Source organism: Patagioenas fasciata, chromosome 23, assembly GCF_037038585.1.
Source record: "Patagioenas fasciata isolate bPatFas1 chromosome 23, bPatFas1.hap1, whole genome shotgun sequence".
In the NCBI taxonomy this organism is placed as follows: Eukaryota; Metazoa; Chordata; class Aves; order Columbiformes; family Columbidae; genus Patagioenas; species Patagioenas fasciata.
The window spans coordinates 6,261,435-6,281,025 of NC_092542.1; the positions used below are offsets into that span (position 1 = coordinate 6,261,435).

At 64.4% G+C, this 19,591-nt stretch overlaps 1 protein-coding gene across 7 annotated transcripts in view; it reads right to left on the reverse strand.

The window, feature by feature from the left end:
- Positions 1-19,591, reverse strand: part of HSPG2 (heparan sulfate proteoglycan 2) — a 51,144-nt gene that overhangs the window by 27,293 nt on the left and 4,260 nt on the right. For 6 of the 7 annotated variants that reach the window (XM_071798464.1, XM_071798460.1, XM_071798462.1 and 3 more), the window contains exons 2-39: positions 17,824-17,956; positions 16,234-16,317; positions 16,041-16,106; positions 15,690-15,799; positions 15,533-15,591; positions 14,065-14,225; positions 13,858-13,983; positions 12,525-12,785; positions 12,335-12,454; positions 12,122-12,253; positions 10,143-10,287; positions 9,509-9,657; positions 9,282-9,428; positions 9,054-9,217; positions 8,810-8,986; positions 8,063-8,259; positions 7,839-7,986; positions 7,633-7,760; positions 7,471-7,557; positions 7,335-7,393; positions 7,174-7,241; positions 5,612-5,752; positions 4,490-4,666; positions 4,228-4,407; positions 4,033-4,151; positions 3,842-3,953; positions 3,649-3,762; positions 3,445-3,572; positions 3,282-3,368; positions 3,139-3,188; positions 2,974-3,062; positions 2,749-2,889; positions 2,488-2,670; positions 1,389-1,481; positions 1,232-1,312; positions 905-1,135; positions 219-332; positions 6-133 (exon numbers count right to left, since the gene is read on the reverse strand). In XM_071798464.1, coding sequence (XP_071654565.1) covers positions 6-133; positions 219-332; positions 905-1,135; positions 1,232-1,312; positions 1,389-1,481; positions 2,488-2,670; positions 2,749-2,889; positions 2,974-3,062; positions 3,139-3,188; positions 3,282-3,368; positions 3,445-3,572; positions 3,649-3,762; positions 3,842-3,953; positions 4,033-4,151; positions 4,228-4,407; positions 4,490-4,666; positions 5,612-5,752; positions 7,174-7,241; positions 7,335-7,393; positions 7,471-7,557; positions 7,633-7,760; positions 7,839-7,986; positions 8,063-8,259; positions 8,810-8,986; positions 9,054-9,217; positions 9,282-9,428; positions 9,509-9,657; positions 10,143-10,287; positions 12,122-12,253; positions 12,335-12,454; positions 12,525-12,785; positions 13,858-13,983; positions 14,065-14,225; positions 15,533-15,591; positions 15,690-15,799; positions 16,041-16,106; positions 16,234-16,317; positions 17,824-17,956 — 4,889 coding nt within the window. The remainder of the gene's footprint in view (positions 1-5; positions 134-218; positions 333-904; positions 1,136-1,231; positions 1,313-1,388; positions 1,482-2,487; positions 2,671-2,748; positions 2,890-2,973; positions 3,063-3,138; positions 3,189-3,281; positions 3,369-3,444; positions 3,573-3,648; positions 3,763-3,841; positions 3,954-4,032; positions 4,152-4,227; positions 4,408-4,489; positions 4,667-5,611; positions 5,753-7,173; positions 7,242-7,334; positions 7,394-7,470; positions 7,558-7,632; positions 7,761-7,838; positions 7,987-8,062; positions 8,260-8,809; positions 8,987-9,053; positions 9,218-9,281; positions 9,429-9,508; positions 9,658-10,142; positions 10,288-12,121; positions 12,254-12,334; positions 12,455-12,524; positions 12,786-13,857; positions 13,984-14,064; positions 14,226-15,532; positions 15,592-15,689; positions 15,800-16,040; positions 16,107-16,233; positions 16,318-17,823; positions 17,957-19,591) is intronic. The other variant, XM_065855395.2, reaches the window with a different exon arrangement.

The following is a 19,591-nucleotide window of genomic DNA, read 5'->3' on the forward strand; positions in this document are numbered from 1 at the left end:
CTCACTGGTTTTCGGGGTACGGGAGGGGACAGGCGCAGGGCTGGCAGTCCTCGGGGGTCCCGGCGGTGGCATCCCCATAGAAACCGGGGGCACATTGGTCACAGAAATCCCCTGCTGTGTTGTGCAAGCATCCCTGGGGGGAACACACAAATATTTGGGGGTGCACACGTGTGATAAGACACTCAGCCCCCCCAAATAATGCGGACGGAAGGACTCACAGAGCAGGCGCCACTCTCGGGGTGGCAGCTCTCGGAGTGGCCGTTGCACTCGCAGAGCTCGCAGTGCCCCAGGTACAGCCCCCCACCGGTGCGCGTGTAACCGGGGGCACAGTCCTGCCGGGGACAACAGAAAAATGGGGTTCAGAGTTGTGAGCCCCCCTAAATATCCCTGGGAAGGGGGGTGATACTGGGGTGATGCTGGGGGTGATGCGGAGGGTGACGCTGGGGGTGACACTGGGGTGATGCTGGGGGTGACACTGGGGTGATGCTGGGGGTGACGCTGGGGGTGACGCTGGGGGTGACGCTGGGGGTGATGCTGGGGGTGGTGCTGGGGGTGGTGCTGGGGGTGGTGCTGGGGGTGATACTGGGGGTGATGCTGGGGGTGATACTGGGAGTGATGCTGGGAGGGATACTGGGAGGGATACTGGGAGGGATACTGGGAGGGATACTGGGGTGATGTTGGCATGATATTGAGGGTGATTTTGGGAGTGATGTTGGGGTGACACAGGCGTGATGCTGAGGGTGATGCTGGGGTGATTATGGGGGTGATGTTGTGGGTGATGCTCGGGTGATTATGGGGGTGATACTGGGGGTAATGTGGGGGGTGATATGGGGCTGATGGGGGTGACGCAGGGGTGATGTTGGGGTGATGCTGGGGGTGATGTTGGGGGGATGTTGGGGCTCACCTGGCAGGACAGTCCCTGGTACCCAGGGGGGCAGCGACATTCCTCCACCTCGGGCGCGGGGGGCAGGCCAGGCTGGGGGGGCACGGCCACCTCCATGGTGACATCGGCGATGCTGGCGGTGGCCATGCTGGTGGAGTAGGTGGCTCGGATGAGGATCTCGTCCAGGTCGGCCAAAGCCATCATGAGATGCTCCCGTGTCGCCGGCTGCCCGTCCGGCCGCTGCCAGTATTGCTGCGGGCAGAGGAGGGGGTCAAGGGGGGGCACAGTGGCTTGGGGCATCGTGGGGACAAGGGACATTGGGGACAAAAGCCACCAACATCCTCTTACCTCCCGAAAAACGATCTCAAAGGCCTGGGGGGTGCGCGGTGGCAGGTCGGGCTGGTACGCCACCAGCGTGATGTCGTTGCCCTGTGGATATGGGGGGTCAAAGGGGGGTCCTGGTGTCACCATGTCACCCCCCACCCCCACCCCAGCACCCCTGTACCGTGATCTGGATGTCGGCGTCAGGCAGGGGGGCTCCCTGCCCCCCTGGGGTGTAGGTCAGCGTGTAGCGCAGGCGCCCGCCGTAGGAGCCCACCTGTGTGGGGATGGGATGGGGACAGGATGGGGATGGGATGGGGACGGGATGGGGATGGGATGGGGACGGGGAAAAGGAAGAGAAAGGAAGAAGATGGGGATGTGACCAGGGACGGGATGAGGAAGAGGATGGAAAAGGGAAAGGGACAGGCATGGGGATGGGATGGGGATGATGGGGATGATGGGATGGGATGGGATGGGATGGGATGGGATGGGATGGGATGGGATGGGATGGGATGAGGTGGGATGGTATGAGATAGGGATAATGGGATGGAATGGAATGGGATGGGATGGGATGGAATGGGATGGGATGGAATGGGATGGGATGGGGATGGTGGGATGGAATGGGGATGGGGATGATTGGATGGAATGGAATGGGATGGGATGGAATGGGATGGGGATGGGATGGGGATGATTGGGATGAAATGGGATGGAATGGGGATGGGGAAAGTGCAAGGGAAGAGGAAGAGGATGGGACAGGGTGGGAGAGGGATTGGGATGGGAAAGGGAAGAGGAAGTGGGTGGGAATAGGACAAGAATGGGGATGTGGATGGGGATGGGGAAGGGGAATAGGATGGGGATGGGGAAGGGGGATAGGATGGGGTTGAGATGCAAAAAGGAAAAGAAAAGAGAAAGGAGAGAGAAAAAAGGAAAAGGGAAGAGGAAAGAGGGGAAGGGAGGAAAAAGGGGTGGAAAGGGGGGAAAGGGAAAAGAGGAAAAATGGAAGATGAAAAGGGAAGGGAAGAAGGGAAGAAGGGAAGAAGGGAAGAAGGGAAGAAGGGAAGAAGGGAAGAAGGGAAGAAGGGAAGAAGGGAAGAAGGGAAGAAGGGAAGAAGGGAAGAAGGGAAGAAGGGAAGAAGGGAAAGGCAGGCGATGGGGAGGTTGTGCCCACCTCCTATGGGGCGAGCACCCAGGGGTGCCCCCGGACATTGGGTGCAGCCGCTGGGCTGGGAGCTCCCACAGGCACCCCTGTTTCTGGGGAGGGGGGACGGAGACACCCCCATTACCTTGTCCCCCTGGTAGGGGGGTGGCAGCTGCCAGTAGTAGGAGTCGGGGGGCAGGTCCCCGAAGCGGCTGTAGCTCAGGCGGGGCCCCGGCTCCACGGCGAAGCCGCTGCCCACGCGGGTGCTGTGCTGCCGGTTCACCAGCGCGAAGCCCTGGGCGTCCCCGGGGACGAAGGGCGTGCGCACCTGCGGGGGGACGCGGTGAGCAGGGTGGGGACGGGTGGGGACAGCTGGGGACACCGCGGGGACGCGGGGGACACTCACGGTGGCGCGGGCGCGGGCGGCGCTGGCGCAGTGCTGGACGATGCCCATGCAGAAGCAGGGCAGGCAGCCGCCCGCCTCGCCGGCGCTCAGGTGGAAGTGGTGGGGACGGCAGGTGGCACATTGGGGACCCTCCACGTTGGCCTTTTTTAGTGGGGGAAAACAGGATGGGTGACATGGCCCTGTCACCCGCTCTGGCGGGGTTTGGGTGGCAGGGACAGGGCTCACCTTGCAGCGGCACCGCCCGTCGGCGTCACAGCCGTCACCGACGCTGCCGCGCGGGTCGCACTGGCACTGGTCGGTGGGGACACCCGGTGCTGGGGGGGGACAGCAGTCACACACAGCCCCCCGCAGTGTGGGGACACCCCCTTGTCCCCTCCCCATGACACTCACCTCGGCACGGCTGCCCCCGCAGCGGGTCCCCCACATACCCGGGTGCGCACCTGTGGGTGGGGACACCACAAAAAGCCCATGAGGAGTGGGGGAGGGACACACCCCAAAACCCACTGCCCCCTCACCATGGTGCCCCCCGGTACCTCTCGCAGAGGCGCCCGCTGTGTCCTGGGGCACAGGCGCTGCAGGTGGGCTGCCCGTCACTGTCCTCAAAGCAGCTCTTGGTCACCCTGTGAGGGGACAAGGGAACAGGTGACCCCCAGCCCGTGTCCCCAAGGATATGGCAGGGGCTGGGGGGGAACCTACTGGGTGTCACCGGGGGGTCCGTGGCAGGGACAGGGCTGGCAGTCACCCGGGGTGCCGCGGGTGGCATCACCATAGTAGCCGGGTTGGCACTTGTCACATTGGTCACCCTCTGTGTGATCCCGGCAGCCCTGTGAAGGAGGGGGTGATGGCGTCGCTGGCATTGCCATGGGTGTCACCAAGGTGTCCCCAGTGTCCCCAGCTCACCTGGCAGATGCCGGTTTCAGGGTGGCACTCACTGGCATGGCCGTGGCACTGGCACGGTTCACAGGTGCCCAGGTAGAGCCCGGCAGTGCTGCGGGTGTAGCCGGTGTCACAGTCCTACAGAGGGGACACAGGGACAAGTTGGCCACTGTTCGGTGTCCCCAAGACCCTGGGGAGGGGACAGCGAGGGTCTCACCTGGCAGGAGGCTCCACGGTACCCGGCGGGACAGGCACAATCCTCCACCTCCAGTGCTGGTGGGCGGCCGGTGGCGTGTGGCACCGCCACGTCCAGGGTGACATCGGCCAGCCTGCGGGGCAAGAGGGGACGTCCCCACCGCCCTGCCCACCCCCATCCCCATGTCCCCAGTGTCCCCCCGTCCCCTGTACCTGCTCTCCTCCTGGTGATCCGAGTAGGACGCCCGGATCATGAAGAGGTCCACATCGGCCAGCGCCATCAGGAGATGCTCACGGGTGGCGTCGCGCCCGTCCGCCCGGCGCCAGGCACGCTGTGGCCACAACCGGCAGGTGACACCGCGTCCCCAACCCCACCCCAGGGTGGGGGACACCCCCACTGCTCCTCACCTCGCGGAAGGGCACGGTGACAGCGGTGGGGACACCGGCGGGGGGGCTGGTGTCGGAGAAGTGCTCCAGGAGGATGCCGTTGCCCTGCAGCAGCACGTCGGGCTGGCGCGGCAGCGCTTGGGCGCTCGCCGGTGCCCGGTGCATCACCGTGTACCGCAGCTCGCCACCGTACGATGTCACCTGTGGGGCGGGATGTGATGAGGCTAAGCCAGGTTTGGGGATGGGTGGTTTGTCCCCCAGGTGTCCCCAGCGCTGCCGGCACCTTGTCCCCGGTGAAGGGCGCGGGCAGCACCCAGTAGTAGACGTCGCGGGGCAGCGTGTGGAAGGCGGTGAAGAGCAGCTCCCGCGGCGAGGAGAAGCGGGTGCCCTCGCCCACCGTGCGGGTGCCGGCCAGGTTGGCCAGGCTGAGCGGCGGGGACTCCTCGGCCGTGAGTGTCACCTGCGGGGACAGGGAAGGGGTTTGGTGGGCGCAGGATGGCACATCACAGCATGGCACACCACGGCGTGGCACACCACGGCGTGGCATACCAACACGTGACACGGCACAGGACAACGTGACACGGCACAGAATGGCGTTATATGGCATGGCACAATACAGCACGCATGGCACAGCAAGACACAGCATAATGTGGCACTACATGACACGGCACGACATGGTACTACATGACATGGCACAGCACTCCAGGGCATGGCATGCCAATGCATGACATGGCACAGGACAACGTGACATGGCACAACATGGCACTACATGGCATGGCATGTTACAGTGTGTCATAAAATGGCATGGCAAGACACCGTATAGCTCAGCACGGCAGGACATGACAGCATGATGTAGCATTGCATGGCATGGCATGGCAAGATATGGCACAACATGGCATGACATGGCATGGCCTGACATGGTATGGCATGGCACAGTAAGGTGTAGCGTGGCATAACATGGCACATAATGGCATGACATGGCATGGCAAGACATGGCACATGATGGCATATAATGCCATGGCATGACAGCAAGATGTGGCAAGACATGGCACACAATGGCACAACATGGCAGGGTCCAGATGACATTGCTTGACATGACACAGCATGGCAAGGCTCAGCATGGCATAACGGCACAGCATGGCAAAACGTGGCATGTGATGGCGTATAATGGCACATAATGGCATGGCACAGCATGGCAAGCCATGGCATGACACAGCAAGACATGGCACACAATGGCACAACATGGCACGGCACAATGTGGCTTGACACGACATAGGACGGCACAACACGGCACAGCATAGCACGGCACGGCTTGGCATGACATAGACTGGCACGGCGTGGCACAACATGACATAGGATGGCGCAGCATGGCACAACATGGCCTGGCGTGGCCCGTGGCGGGTACCTGGTGGCGGCTCCAGGCGGAGCTGGCGCAGTGCCGCGAGACGCCCATGCAGAAGCAGGGCAGGCAGCCCTCGGGGTTGGCCGCGCTCAGGTGGAAGGTGCCGGCGGCACAGGAGTCGCAGAGCCGGCCCCGCACGTTGGGCTGCAGGGACACGGAGGGTGGGTGGGGGTACCAGGGTGGGCAGGAGCAGCTGGGGGCTGGGAAATGGGGGACTGGGGTGGGGGGTGCTGTGGGGTGGGGTCTGCTGAGGAGTGGAAGTTGTGGTGGGGGGTGGGTGATGGAGGCTGGACTGGGTGCTTTGGGGGGTTGGACTGGGCGCTATGGGGGACTGGAATCGGTGCTATGGAGGGTTGGCATGGGTCCTGGGAGGATACCGGACTGGGTACTATAGGGAATCCCACTGGATGTCCCAGGAATTGGACTGCGTGTTATGGGGGCAGACTGGGTGCTATGGGAGACTGGAATGGGTGCTGAGGAGGCACACTGGGTGCTATAGGGGATCCCACTGGGCACCACAGGGATTGGACTGGGTTTTACGGGGGCAGACTGGGTGCTATGGGGGACTGGAATGGGTGCTGGGGAGGCACACTGGGTGCTATAGGGGATCCCACGGGGTGGCCCAGGGATCGGACTGGGTGCTGTGGGGACAGACTGGGTGCTATGGGAGACTGGAATGGGTGCTGGGAGGGTCAGACTGGGTGCCGGGGGGTGGGACTAGGTGGGACTGGGTGCTGGGAGGGGGTTGGACTGGGTGCTATTTGGGACTGGTAAACGGTGCTATGGAGGGTTGGCATGGGTGCTGGGAGGATACCGGACTGGGTACTATAGGGAATCCCACTGGATGTCCCAGGGATTGGACTGCGTGTTATGGGGGCAGACTGGGTGCTATGGGAGACCGGAATGGGTGCTGGGGAGGCACACTGGGTGCTACAGTGGATCCCACTGGGTGCCCCAGGGACTGGACTGGGTGCTGTGGGGGCAGACTGGGTGCTATGAGCGACTGGAATGGGTGCTGGGGGAGGCAGACTGGGTGCCATGAGGCAAGGGTGGAATGGGTGCTAGGGGGAGTCAGACTGGGTGCCAGGGGGTGAGACTAGGTGGGACTGGGTGCTGGGAGGGGACCGAACTGGGTGCTATAGGGAATCCCACTGCGTGCCCCAGAGATTGGACTGGGTGCCATAGGGATCAAATGGGGTGCTCTGGGGGTTGGAATGGGTGCCCCAGGGATGGGACTGGGTACCATGGGGATGGGACTGGGTGCTGGTAGGGGGACCAGACTGGGTTCTATAGGGGCACCTACTGGGTGCCCCAGGGATTGGGCTGGGTGCTATGGGGGTTGGAATGGGTGCTGGGGGGCAGACTGGGTGGTACGGGGGATAACACTGGATGCTATGGGGGTGGGACTGGGTGCCACAAAGGGGTGCTCAGAATAGTGGGGATGAGACTGGGGACCCCACTGGGTGCCACAGAGGGGTCACACTGGGTGCTATAGGGGACTGCACAGGGTGTGGTGGGGGCTGGGAGCACCCAGCCCTGCCCCCTCCCCCGGTCCCTGTCCCCACCTTGCAGCTGCAGGTGCCACCAGCTCCGTCCTTGCCCCCCCGCACATCGCACTTGACCAGCTCCTGGCCTGTGGGCAGCGAGAGTGAGGGTGGGGGCACCCATGGGTGGGGGGTGGCACCCATGGGTGCGGGGGACCCCGCAAGCAGCCCCCAGCACTCACCGATAGGGGTGCACTTGCCACCCGGCTGGATGGGGTCTCCCTCGTAGCCTGGGGCGCACCTATGGGGACAGGGGGTGGGTGGGTGGGGGGTGTTGGGTTATAGGGACTCCCCTCCACCATAGGGACCCCCACTCACCTCTCGCAGCGCCGGCCGGCGTAACCGGGCGCACAGGCGTCGCAGGTGGCCTGGCCGTCCGTGTCCATAAAGCATGACTCCGAAAACCTGTGGGTGATGGTGACGGTGACAGCGGGAAGGGGACATTTCAGTGGGGGGGGGTCTCCTGGGGTTGGCACCCACCTGCGGCTTGGCTCAGTGTAGGGACAGGGACACGGGTGACAGGCGGTGGCCGTGCCCTTGGTGGCATCGCCAAAGAAGCCGGGTTTGCATTTCTCGCATTGGGGACCCTCCGTGTTGTGCTGGCAGTTCTGGAGGGGACACGAGTGACATGGGAGGGTGGTGACACCCCACCACATCCCCCGTCACCCTGTGACCCCCTTCCTTACCAGGCAGTGCCCAAAAACGGGGTCACAGGTGCTGGAGTGGCCATGGCAGCCGCAACCGGAGCAGGTCCCCAAGTAGGGTCCCCCTGTCACCCGCTCGAAGCGGGCGGCACAGCGCTGGCACGACAGCCCCGCGTAGCCCACGGGGCACCTGGGGACACAGCAGTGTGATGGTGGCATCGCCATGGCGGTGGCACCAAACCCACCACCTCGCTGCCAGCGGTCACCTGCACTCCTCGACGTCCCCGGCCGGTCCCAGGCCGGTGTCACCGGGGCCAGTGACATCCATGGCCACGTCGCTGAGCCCCACGCTGGCCATGCGCCCGTCGTACACGGCACGGATGAAAATGCCCTCCAGCCCCTGCAGCACCAGCAGCAGCAGCTCCCGGCTCACCGGGTTCCCCGCCTCATCCTCCCAGTGCTCCTGCGGGTGCGGTGACACCCATGTCACCCAGGGGTGCCAGCGCTGGCATCACCCACTCACCAACAACACTGGTGTCACTCACCTGGCACCACCAGCATCGCCCACCTGCCACCAGCAGCATCGCCCCCACCATCATCGTCCTCATCGCCCACCATCACCCCCATAACCCCACACTCCCCAACATCACCCACCATTGTCATCACCCATTTGGCATCAGCACCACCATTGCCCCCACCCCATCATCATCACCCCTGCCCACCATCATCATCATCACCCATCTTGTGCCAGAATCACCACCACCCCCCTACCATTGCCCCCCACCACCATCACCCCCTATAACCTCCCCCATCACCCCACCACCATCATCATAAACCATTTGGCACCAGCACCAACATGGTCCCCCCATCACACCCCACACCATCACGCTCCCACCATCATCATCACTCCCCCTACCATCATCATCATCAACCATTTTGCACCAGCACCACCATCATCACACCCCATCATCCTCCCCCCCAACCATCACCACCCCGCTCCACCTCCCACCCACCTCGGTGAGGGGCAGGTGTCTCCGGTTGGGGACATCGGGCTGGGTGGCCCCAGCACGCGCCCGCAGCTGCCGCCCGTGTCCCCGCAGCACCACGTCGGGGTGGCTGGTGGGCTCGGGGGGGCCCCTCCCCAGCCGGTACCGCACGCCGTAGCTCAGCGCTCCCCCGTAGGCATCCACCTGCACCAGCGGGACGTCAGCGCCCGCACCACCGCTGTCCCCAGCCCTATGTTCCCCCCGCTGTCACCTTGTCCCCAAGGAAGGTGTCAGGCAGTGCCCAGAAGGCGTCGAGCGCCAGGAAGCGCCGGGACAGGTCCAGGAGCTGGAATTCCTCGGCGCCCGCATCCACGTGCAGCTGGGTGGCCGAGAGCACCGGCGAGGATGGCGCCGCCAGCACCGTCACGTTGACACCTGCAAGGACACGCTCAGCCCCTGCCGTGGCCCTTGTCCCACACCCCTTGTCCCCAAGACTCACCCTTGAAGTCATCGGGGCGGTCGAAGCGCAGGTGCAGGCGGTGGCGGCGCCGGGCGGTGGCGCGGCAGGAGGTGGTGACGCCGAAGCAGAAGCAGGGCCGGCAGCGGGATGTCCCCGTCACCTGGAAGTGGCCCTCGGGGCACGGCCCTGCGGGGGACAGCGGGTGACGGGGATGGCGCCACGGCCGGGGGGGCGGGCTGGGGAGGGGACGGCGGAGGGACGCTCACCGGGGCGGGTGACGGTGAGGATGCTGTCGGGGATGCCGAACACCATGCCCAGGTTGTTGATGGCCTCGCAGGTGTAGGCGCCTTGGTCGGCTTCTTTCACGTCCCGGATGGTCAGCGTCCCCTGCCCGGCCTCGCTCACGATCGACACCCTGCACAGCACCCTTGGCACCCGGCACACCCAGCACCCAAAACCAGCACCAGCACCCCGGGGGGAGCACAGCCCCGCTGCCCGCCCTGCTCACACCCAGGCCCCGCCCCCACATCAAGCTCCGCCCCCAACTACAGGCCCCGCCCACCACTGTAGCCCACGCCCCTTTACAAAGCGCCGCCCCATGTCTAAGCCCCTTCCACCACCAGAGCTCCCACCCCCAAAGACCAAGCCCCTCCCACCACTTCAGGCCCCACCCCAAGCACAAGCCCCTCTCACTACCTCAGCCCTAAAGCACAAGCCCCGCCCACCACAGGCCACACCCCAATCACAAGCCCCTCCCTAAGGATAAGCCCCTCCCATCATAAGCCCCACCCCCTCCTCCAAGTCCCTCCCACCAAACCCCACAGCTGACTGCCCTCGCCCCTGCCAACCAATCCCCTTAGACCGCGCCCCTTATGCCCCGCCCACGGAAGCCCCGCCCACCTGTGGCTGCTGGGGGTGTGGCCCCAGTTGAGGCGCCAGGTGATGATGGGGGTGGGGACACCGGTGGCCACGCAGGTGAAGGTCACAGTCTGTCCCGGCACCGCCCGCACCGACTCCCGCGGGAGAGTCACCACCTGCGGGGGCACTGCCCGCCCCCCGTGTCACCAACACTGTCACCGTCACCACCAGTGGGGACACTGCCCGCCCCCCGTGTCACCAACACTGTCACCGTCACCACCAGTGGGGACACTGCCCGCCCCCCCGTGTCACCAACACTGTCACCGTCACCACCAGTGGCGACACTGCCTGCCCCCCGTGTCACCAACACTGTCACCGTCACCACCAGTGGGGACACTGCCTGCCGCCCGTGTCACCAACACTGTCACTGTCACCACCAGTGGGGACACTGCCCGCACCCCCCTGTCACCAACACTGTCACCGTCACCACCAGTGGCGACACTGCCTGCACCCCCCTGTCACCAACCCTGTCACCATCACCACCAGTGGGGACACTGTCCGCCCCCCCGTGTCACCAACCCTGTCACCATCACCACGAGTGGGGACACTGCCCGCACCCCCCTGTCACCAACACTGTCACCATCACCACCAGTGGGGACACTGCCCGCACCCCCCTGTCACCAACACTGTCACCATCACCACCAGTGGGGACACTGCCCGCACCCCCCTGTCACCAACACTGTCACCATCACCACCAGTGGGGACACTGCCCGCACCCCCCTGTCACCAACACTGTCACCATCACCACCAGTGGGGACACTGCCCGCACCCCCCTGTCACCAACACTGTCACCATCACCACCAGTGGGGACACTGCCCGCACCCCCCTGTCACCAACACTGTCACCATCACCACCAGTGGGGATACTGCCTGCACCACCCTATCACCGCCTGCCCCACCAGCACTGTAGGGACCGGGGAACCAGCACTGGGTCCCCAGCCTGCTTGGGGACAGTGTCACCAGTGTGGCACTGCTCAGGGACAGGAGAACTAGTACCAGGTCCCCACCCTGGCTTGGAGACAGGGTCACCAGCACCAGCTTGGGGACAGTGTCACCTGTGTGGCGCGCAGCACGCTGCTGTGCCATTGCATCTCCAGTGTGGCACTGCCTGGGGACAGGGTCACCAGCACCAGGTCCCCAACGTGGCTTGGGGACAGGGTCCCCAGTGCTGTATCCAGCACAGTGCCATGACACAGAGTCCCCAGGCACAGTGTCCCCAGCCTGGTGCCATGACACAGTGTCCCCAGGCACAGTGTCCCCAGCCTGGTACCGTGTCACAGTGTCACCAGGCACAGTGTCCCCAGCCTGTGGATGCAGCATCCTAGCACACCACCACGACGGTGTCCCCAGCATGGTGTTCCCAAGGCAGCTTGGGCACTGTGTCCCCAGCCTGGTGCCATGGCACAGGGTCTCTGGGTGCAGTGTCCCCAGCCCAGTATCCCCAAGGCAGTTTGGGCACAGTGTCACCAGCCTGGTGTCATGGCACAGGGTCCCTGGCAGACCTGGGGGTCCCTTGCACAGTTTGGTCACAGTGTTCCCAGCCCTATGTCCCCAAGGCAGCTTGGGCACAGTGTCCCCAGCCCAGTGCCATGGCACAGCATCCCCACGCACAGTGTCCCCAGCCTGGTGCCATGACACAGGGTCCCTGGTGCAGTGTCCCCAGCCCAGTGTCCACAAGGCAGCTTGGGCACAAGGTCCCTGGCAGACCTTGGGGCCCCTGGGACAGCTTGAGTACAGTGTCCCCAGCCTGGTGACATGCCACAGGGTCCCCAAGCACAGTGTCCCCAGCCTGATGCCATTGCACAGGGTCCCTGGCAAAGCTCAGGCACAGTGTGCCCAGCCCGGTGCCACCACATCCCCGGCACAGCTCAGGCACCGCACCCCCAGCACCGGCACCACATCCCCCATGCCTGGCCGAGTTGTCCCCCCCCGGCAGCGCTGTCCCCTCCCGCTGTCACTCACCGCAGCCGACCTCGTCGGAGCGGTCGGGGCAGTCGGGCTCGCGGTCGCACTGGTAGCTGGCGCGGATGCAGGTCCCGCTGGCCACGCACCGAAACTCCGCCGGCCCGCACGCCGCGCCGGGCGCTTTGGTGGCTGCAGTGGCGACAGCACCACCCGGTCAAACGGGCGGCGCGTCCCCGCGCGTGTCCCCAACCCCGCGCGTCCCCAACTCACGGCAGCCGCTCTCATCGGAGCCGTCGCCGCAGTCGTTCTCGCCGTCACAGCGCCAGAGCTTGAGGGCGCAGTGCCCGTTGGCGCACTTGAACTCGTTGGGTTCGCAGGGCGAGGGGGTCCCTGAGTGACATGGGGGGGTCAGCACCCATAGGGTGCCCCCCAAAACCCCACGCGTCCCCCCCCAACTCACCGCACGCCTCCTCGTCGCTGCCGTCGGCGCAGTCGGGCTCCCCGTCGCACACGTAGTCGCGGGGGACGCAGCGCCCGTCGGCACAGGCGGCTTCACCCGCCTGGCACCCGCTGTACCCCCCCGGCACGGCGGGTTTTGGGGGACGGGGGGTGTGGGGGCGGCGGGGGACCGGCGGGGGGGTGGTGGCGGCGGTGACGGTGCTGAGCGGGCGGGTGGTGGCGGCGGGACGGGTGGTGGTGGCGGGCGCCCGCGTGGAGGGGTCTGTGGAGATCGGGGGGTTATGGGGGATATGGGGGTACGAGAGAGGGATATGGGGTGCAGGGGGGTTATGGGGGTTGTGGGGGTGTAGGGAGGGTTATGGGAGGGCTATGGGGGAAATGGGGTGAGAGGGGGGAAATGGGGTGCAGGGGGAGCCTATGGGGGGAATGGGGTGCAGGGGGGTTATGGGGGTGAAATTAGGGTTGTGGGGGGCTATGGGGGTGTGAGGGGGCAACCTGGGGGTGCAGGGGGGTTATGGGGGGAAATGGGGGTTGTGGGGGTGTAGGGGGGGTTATGGGAGGGCAATGGGGGAAATGGGGGGGAAATGGGGTGAGGGGATGGATATGGGGGTGGAGGGGGGTTTATGAGGGGAAATGAGGGTGTGGGAGGGATATGGGGGTGCAGGGGGTTGTGGAGGACTATGGGGGGGAATAGGGATGTGAGCAGGCGATACGGGGTTGCAGGGGGGTTATGGGGGGAAATGGGGGTGCGGGGGGAGTCTATGGGGGGAATGGGGTGCTGGGGGGTTATGGGGGAGAAATGGGGGTGTGAGGGGGCAATCTGGGGGTGCAGGGGGCTTTATGGGGGGAAATGGGGGTGCGGGGGGAGTCTATGGGGGAAATGGGGTGCTGGAGGGTTATGAGGGAGAAATGGGGGTGTGAGGAGGCAATCTGGGGGTGCAAGGGTGTTTATGGGGGGAAATGGGGGTGCGGGGTGATGTGAGGGGCTATGGGGATGCAGGGGGAGTCTATGGGGGGAATGGGGCACAGGGAGGTTATGGGGGTGAAATGGGGGTTGCGGGGGGCCATGGGGGGCTATGGGGGAAATTGGGGTGCAAGGGGGCAATATGGGGGTGCAAGAGGGTTATGGGGGGAAATGGGGGTTGTGGGGGTGCAGGGGGCAGTTACGGGGGAAAGAGGGGTGGGTGGGGGGGCTATGAGGAGAAACGGGGGTGCAGCAGAATTCTGGGGGTGCAGCGGGGTTCTGGGGGCGCAGGGGGGCTCTAGGGGTGCAGGGTGTTTTTTGGGGGTGCAGCGGGGTTCTGGGGGCGCAGGGGGGGCTCTGGGGGTCTCACCGCAGCCCATCTCGTCGGAGCCGTCGCGGCAGTCGTGCCGCCGGTCACACCGGTACTCGCTGGCGACGCACTCGCCGCTGCCGCAGCGGAACTCCAGGGGGGTGCAGGCGCGCGGGCGGGGGGTCACTGTGTGACAGGCGATGGGATCCATGGGGTGCTCCGAGCCCCCCAACCCCCCCAGAACCCCCATTTCCCCCCGGTGCTCACCAGCCCCCAGGTGACGGAACTGGAAGCCCAGGGGGGACGTGTGGTAGGAGGCGATGGAGCCCCCGGCCAGCAGGTCCCGCAGGACCCCCCCCAGCTGCGCCGCGTCCCCGTTCCCCTCCGAGCCCACGTCCAGCTCCACGAACACGTCGCCGTCCACCTCTCTGGGGGGGAACGGGGGGTCAGCACCCCAAAATTGCTCGGTTGTGCAGCCCAAGCTTCCCCTGCACCCCCAGATCTCCCCGTTGATTTGCTGGATGGGTCTGTACCCACAAATTTTGCTGGCAGCGCCAAAACCTCCCGTGCACCCCAAAACCTCATGTGTATCCTCAACATCCCCTGCACCCCAAAACATCCCCTGCACCCCCAAAATATTCCCTTGCACCCCAAAACCTCACCTGTACCCCCAAAACCTCCCCTGCACCCCAAAACTTCACCTGTATCCTCAACCTCCCCTGCACCCCCAACCTCACATGTATCCCCAACCTGCCCTGTAGCCCCAAAACATCCCCTGCACCCCAAAACCTCACCTGTATCCTCAACCTGCCCTGTACCCCCAAAAGATCCCCTGCACCCCAAAACTTCACCTTTATCCTCAACCTCCCCTGCACCCCCAACCTCACATGTATCCCCAACCTGCCCTGCAGCCCCAAAACATCCCCTGCACTCCAAAACCTCACCTGTATCCCCAAAACTTCCCCTGTACCCCCAAAGCATCTCCTGCACCCCCAAACCTCCTCTGCTCCCCCAAGCCCCCCACAGCACCCGCAAACCTCCCTAACACCCCTACCCTCCCTATAGCCCCCCAAACTTCTCCATTGGCCTCACCAATCACCCCAATCCTCCCTGCACCCCCAAACATCCCCTGCACCCAAACCCCCTTATAGCCCCCCCCAAACTTCACTATTGGCTTCCCCAATCACCCCAATTCTCCCTGTGCCCCCAAACTTCCCCAGCACCCCCAAAACCTCCCCACAGCCCCCCAAACCTCCCCTGCACCCACAAACCTCCCAGTACCCCCAAAACCTCCCCATCACCATTAAACCCCTCAATCCAAACTCCCCAGCCCCCCGAATCCTCCTGCACCCCCAAACCTCCCCATCACCCCTAATCTTCCTATAGCCCCCCCAAACTTCACTATTGGCTTCCTCAGTCACCCCAATTCTCCCTGTGCCCCCAAACCTCCCCTGCACCCAAACCCCCTATAGCCCCCCCAAACTTCACTATTGGCTTCCCCAATCACCGCAATTCTCCCTGTGCCCTCAAACTTCTCCAGCACCCCCAAAACCTCCCCACAGCCCCCCAAACCTCCCGTGTACCCACAAACCTCCCCTGCACCCCCAATCCCTCCCAATCTCCCCAGTGCCCCCCAACTCCCCATCACCCCAACCCCCACATCCCCCCAATTCCCCTTGCACCCCAAACCTCCCAAGCCCCCCCAAATTCCCCCGGGCCCCCCCAAACCGCTCACTTGATGAAGACCACGCTGACCACCTGCTCCCCGGGCACCTTGTAATACTCCGACTCCAGCTGATTGGGGGGGGGGGACAGCAAAAAATGGGGGGGTCAGCATGGACCCTTGGGTGTCCCCCACCCCCAGCAGCCCGTCCCGGGGACCCCCCCTTTACCGCATCCACCACGGCCTCGGAAATCTCCCGGAACTCCTCGGAGTCGGGGTCCTCCAGCTGCCGGCTGTAGTCGATGCTGCGGGTGAAGTTCACCAGCGCGCGGAAATAAACTGGGGGGGACGGCGAAAAATGGGGGGACGGGGGTTAATAATGGGTGAGGGGGTGAAATCTGCACCCCAAAAAATACCCCTCTGTGCCACCCCTCCCGCATCCAGATGTGACCTCCATCCAGACGTGACCACCCCTCCCCCTTCCAGATGTTGTAATCTTAGGGGTTGGTGGAATATATGGGAGTCAGGGGGAAAAGTGTGGGTGTGGCAAAGGAGGGGGACCCCAAAATGTGTCACTTACTGAGCGGGGGGTCGTCCTCGGGCTCGGCCACCACCATGCCCGCCGGCGCGGGGGGGGGCCCGGGCGCTGCCCCCCGAGGAGGAGGAGGAGGAGGAGGAAGAAGAAGAGGAGGAAGAGGAGGATGGAGACAGAGCTTGAGAGCGGTGACAGGGGACAGCCCGGGGACAGGGGCCACCCCACGGCGTCCCCTTACCAGTGGGTGCTAGCCCGTCGATGGAGACAGGGGTGGTGGTCGCTGGTGGCCAGGTGACACCGCTGCCATCCTCGCCGCTGCCATCTGCAATGGGGACAGCGTGGGTGGCACCAGGGTGGCACCTACCCGTGGTGACATCTACCCAGGGTGGCACCAACCCACCCGGTACCAACAGGTCCCACTGCCATCTGCAATAGGGACAGTGCGAGTGGCACCCATGGTGGCACCTACTCATGGTGGCACCAACCCACCCCGTGCCACCTTAACGCTGGATGCCACCAAATCCCATTCCTGTCTGTAGTGGGGACAGTGCGAGTGGCACCCAGGGTGGTACCCAGGGTGGCACCAACCAGGGTGACAGCCACTCATGGTGGCACCAACCCTCACAGTGTCACCTTACTGCCAGATGCCACTGCCATCTGCAATGGGGACAGTGTGAGTGGCACCCAGGGTGGCATCCACCCACCTAGTGGCGCCTTTCTGCCGAGTGCCACCAGGTCCTGTTGCCATCTCCAATGGGGACAGCAGAGGTGGCACCCAGCATGGCACCCAGACGTGATGGCACCCCCAGGGTGGCACCCACCCATGGTGACACCTTCCTGTGATAGCACCCAGTGCCACCTTTCCACCAGATGCCACCATATCCCACTGCCATCTGGATGAGGGACAGTGCGAGTGGCATCTGCCCATGGTGACATTCAGCCACGGTGTCACCAACCCATCTGGTGCCACCTTAACGCTGGATGCCACCAAATCCCATTCCTGTCTGCAGTGGGGACAGTGCAAGTGGCACCCAGGGTGGAACCCAACCATGATGGCACCCACCAGGGTGACACCCATCCATGGCGGCACCAACCCTCACAGTGCCACCTTACTGCCAGATGCCATCAGATCCCACTGCCATCTGCAATGGGGACAGGGTGGGTGGCACCCAGGGTGACAGCTACGCAAAGTGACATCCACTTCATGGTGACACCCACCCACCTGGTGCTATCTTACTGCCAGATGCCACCATGTCCTGTTGTCATCTGCAATGGGGACTGCAGGGGTGGCGCCCATGCTGACACCCACCCCCTCATAGCACCCAGTGCCACCTTTCCAAGAGATGCCACCAGATCCCGCCGCCATCTGCAATGGGGACAGTGGAGGTGGCACCCAGCGTGGCACCCAACCATGATGGCACACCCCCACGGTGACAGCCACTCATGGTGACACCTTACCCACGGTGGTATCCGGTGCCACCTTTCCACCAGATGCCACCAGGTCCCGCTGCCATCTGCAGTGGGGACAGCACGAGTGGCACCCCGGGGGGCACCCATCCATGGTGGCACCTACTCATAGTGACACTCCTCCACGGTGACACCCACCCAGAGCGGCACCCACCGACCTAGTGCCACCTCACTGCCAGATGCCACCAGATGCCACTGCCATCTGCAATGGGGACCGCAGGGGTAACACCCCCCGCCTCATGGCACCCAGCGCCACCTTCCCCCCAGATGCCACCAGGTCCCGCTGCCATCTGCAATGGGGACAGCACGAGTAGCACCCAGGTGGCACCCGCATGGTGACACCCCCCCCGGTGTCACTCACCGCCGGATGCCACCAGGTCCTCGTCGTCGGAAAGCTGTGCGTAGTAGCGGCGTCCCCGCGTCCCCCCGACGTGATCGGCCACCGTGTCCTCGGGGAAGGAGGTCTCGGCCACGCCCCGGGTGCCGCGGGTGACCTGGGGGACACACACCGGTCACCCCCCCGCTGGGTGTCCGGCCACGTCACCGCGGGGGGGACACGGGGGGCCGGGTCAGGGCTGCATTGCTGCGCGGTGGCGTCACCGCGGGGATGAGCTCATCGTCCCCCTGCATTCCTGAGCGCCACGGCAGCGCACACGCGTGTGCAACACGGGGTGAGGGGAGAGCGGGCTGGCACACGTGTGTGCAGCACGGGGTGAGGGGAGAGCGGGCTGGCACACATGTGTGCAACGTTGCACATGTGCACGTTGACACATGGCTGCATGCACACGTGTGTGCACCATTGTACGTGTGCACCAACAGAGGAATGTGTGCACGCTGGCACAGGGCTGCACACACGTGTTTGCACCATCACATGCATGCACAGACGCAGGGATGTGTGTGCACGTTTCCACCATTACATGTATGCACAGACACAGGGATGCGTGTGCACACTGACACGTGGCTGTGCACATGCGTTAGCACCTTTGTGCATGTGCACTGACCTGGGGATGCGTGTGCACATGTGTTTGCACCATTACGTGCATGCACAGACACAGGGATGCATGTGTGCACACTGACACGTGACTGTGCACACACGTTTACACCTTTATACATGTGCACTGACCCGGGGATGCGTGTGCACACGTTTGCACCACTATGTGCCTGCACCAATGCAGGGACATGCAAAGTAGCGTGTGGCTGAGCGTGTGTTTGCACTACTACATGTGCGCACTGGCACACGTGCACACACTGACACAGGGTTGTGCACACGCATTTGCACCACTACACTCCTGCACCAACATGGGGACACAAGTGCACGCTGACACACGGCTGCACATGCATTCACACCACTGCATGTGTGCACCAACACGAGGACATGTGTGCACAATGACACGGTTGTGCACGTGTGTTTGCACCACTGCACGTGTGCACCAACACGAGGACGCGTGTGCACAATGACACGGCTGTGCATGTGTGTTTGCACCACTGCACGTATGCACCGACATGGGGACGCGTGCGCACGGTGGCGTGTGGCTCTGCACCCCCGTGTCGCTGCACGCGTCAACCTGCAGCTGTGCAGACACATTTGCACCACCACGTGTGCACCCACACGTGACCGCGCACACCCATTTGCACCGCGCTACGTGCACACACGTGCACCAACCCACGCACACGCGTGGGCAGCGACAAACCAACACCCAAGCGTGCACTCGCCCCCGTGTGTGCACCCCCACAGCGCCACGTGCCATTTGCACTCCCAACCGCGCAAACACACGCGTGTGCCCCCCCGTGGGTGCCCCCCACCCGTGCGGTGCCAGTGTGGGGCGCCCCCCCGGCCCCGGCGCCCGCGGCGCCCAGGAATCCGATGGGGCAGCACTTTGCTGTGCAAACAACGCCGGGGGATTAAGCGGGTGCACGGGGGGGGGACAAAAAGGGGGGACAAGGGGGGACGTGGCCACTTGCCCACACAAGGCGGGGGGGACGCAGCACCCCGTGTGTGCCAGCACAGCCCTGGCTGCTCAGGAGGGGGGTGCAGAGGGGAAACTGAGGCACGGAGGAGCCCACGGGTGCAGGGAGCGTGGGGGTGCTGCGCCCCTTCCCCCCACACGTGCACCGAGCGTGCGGGGTCT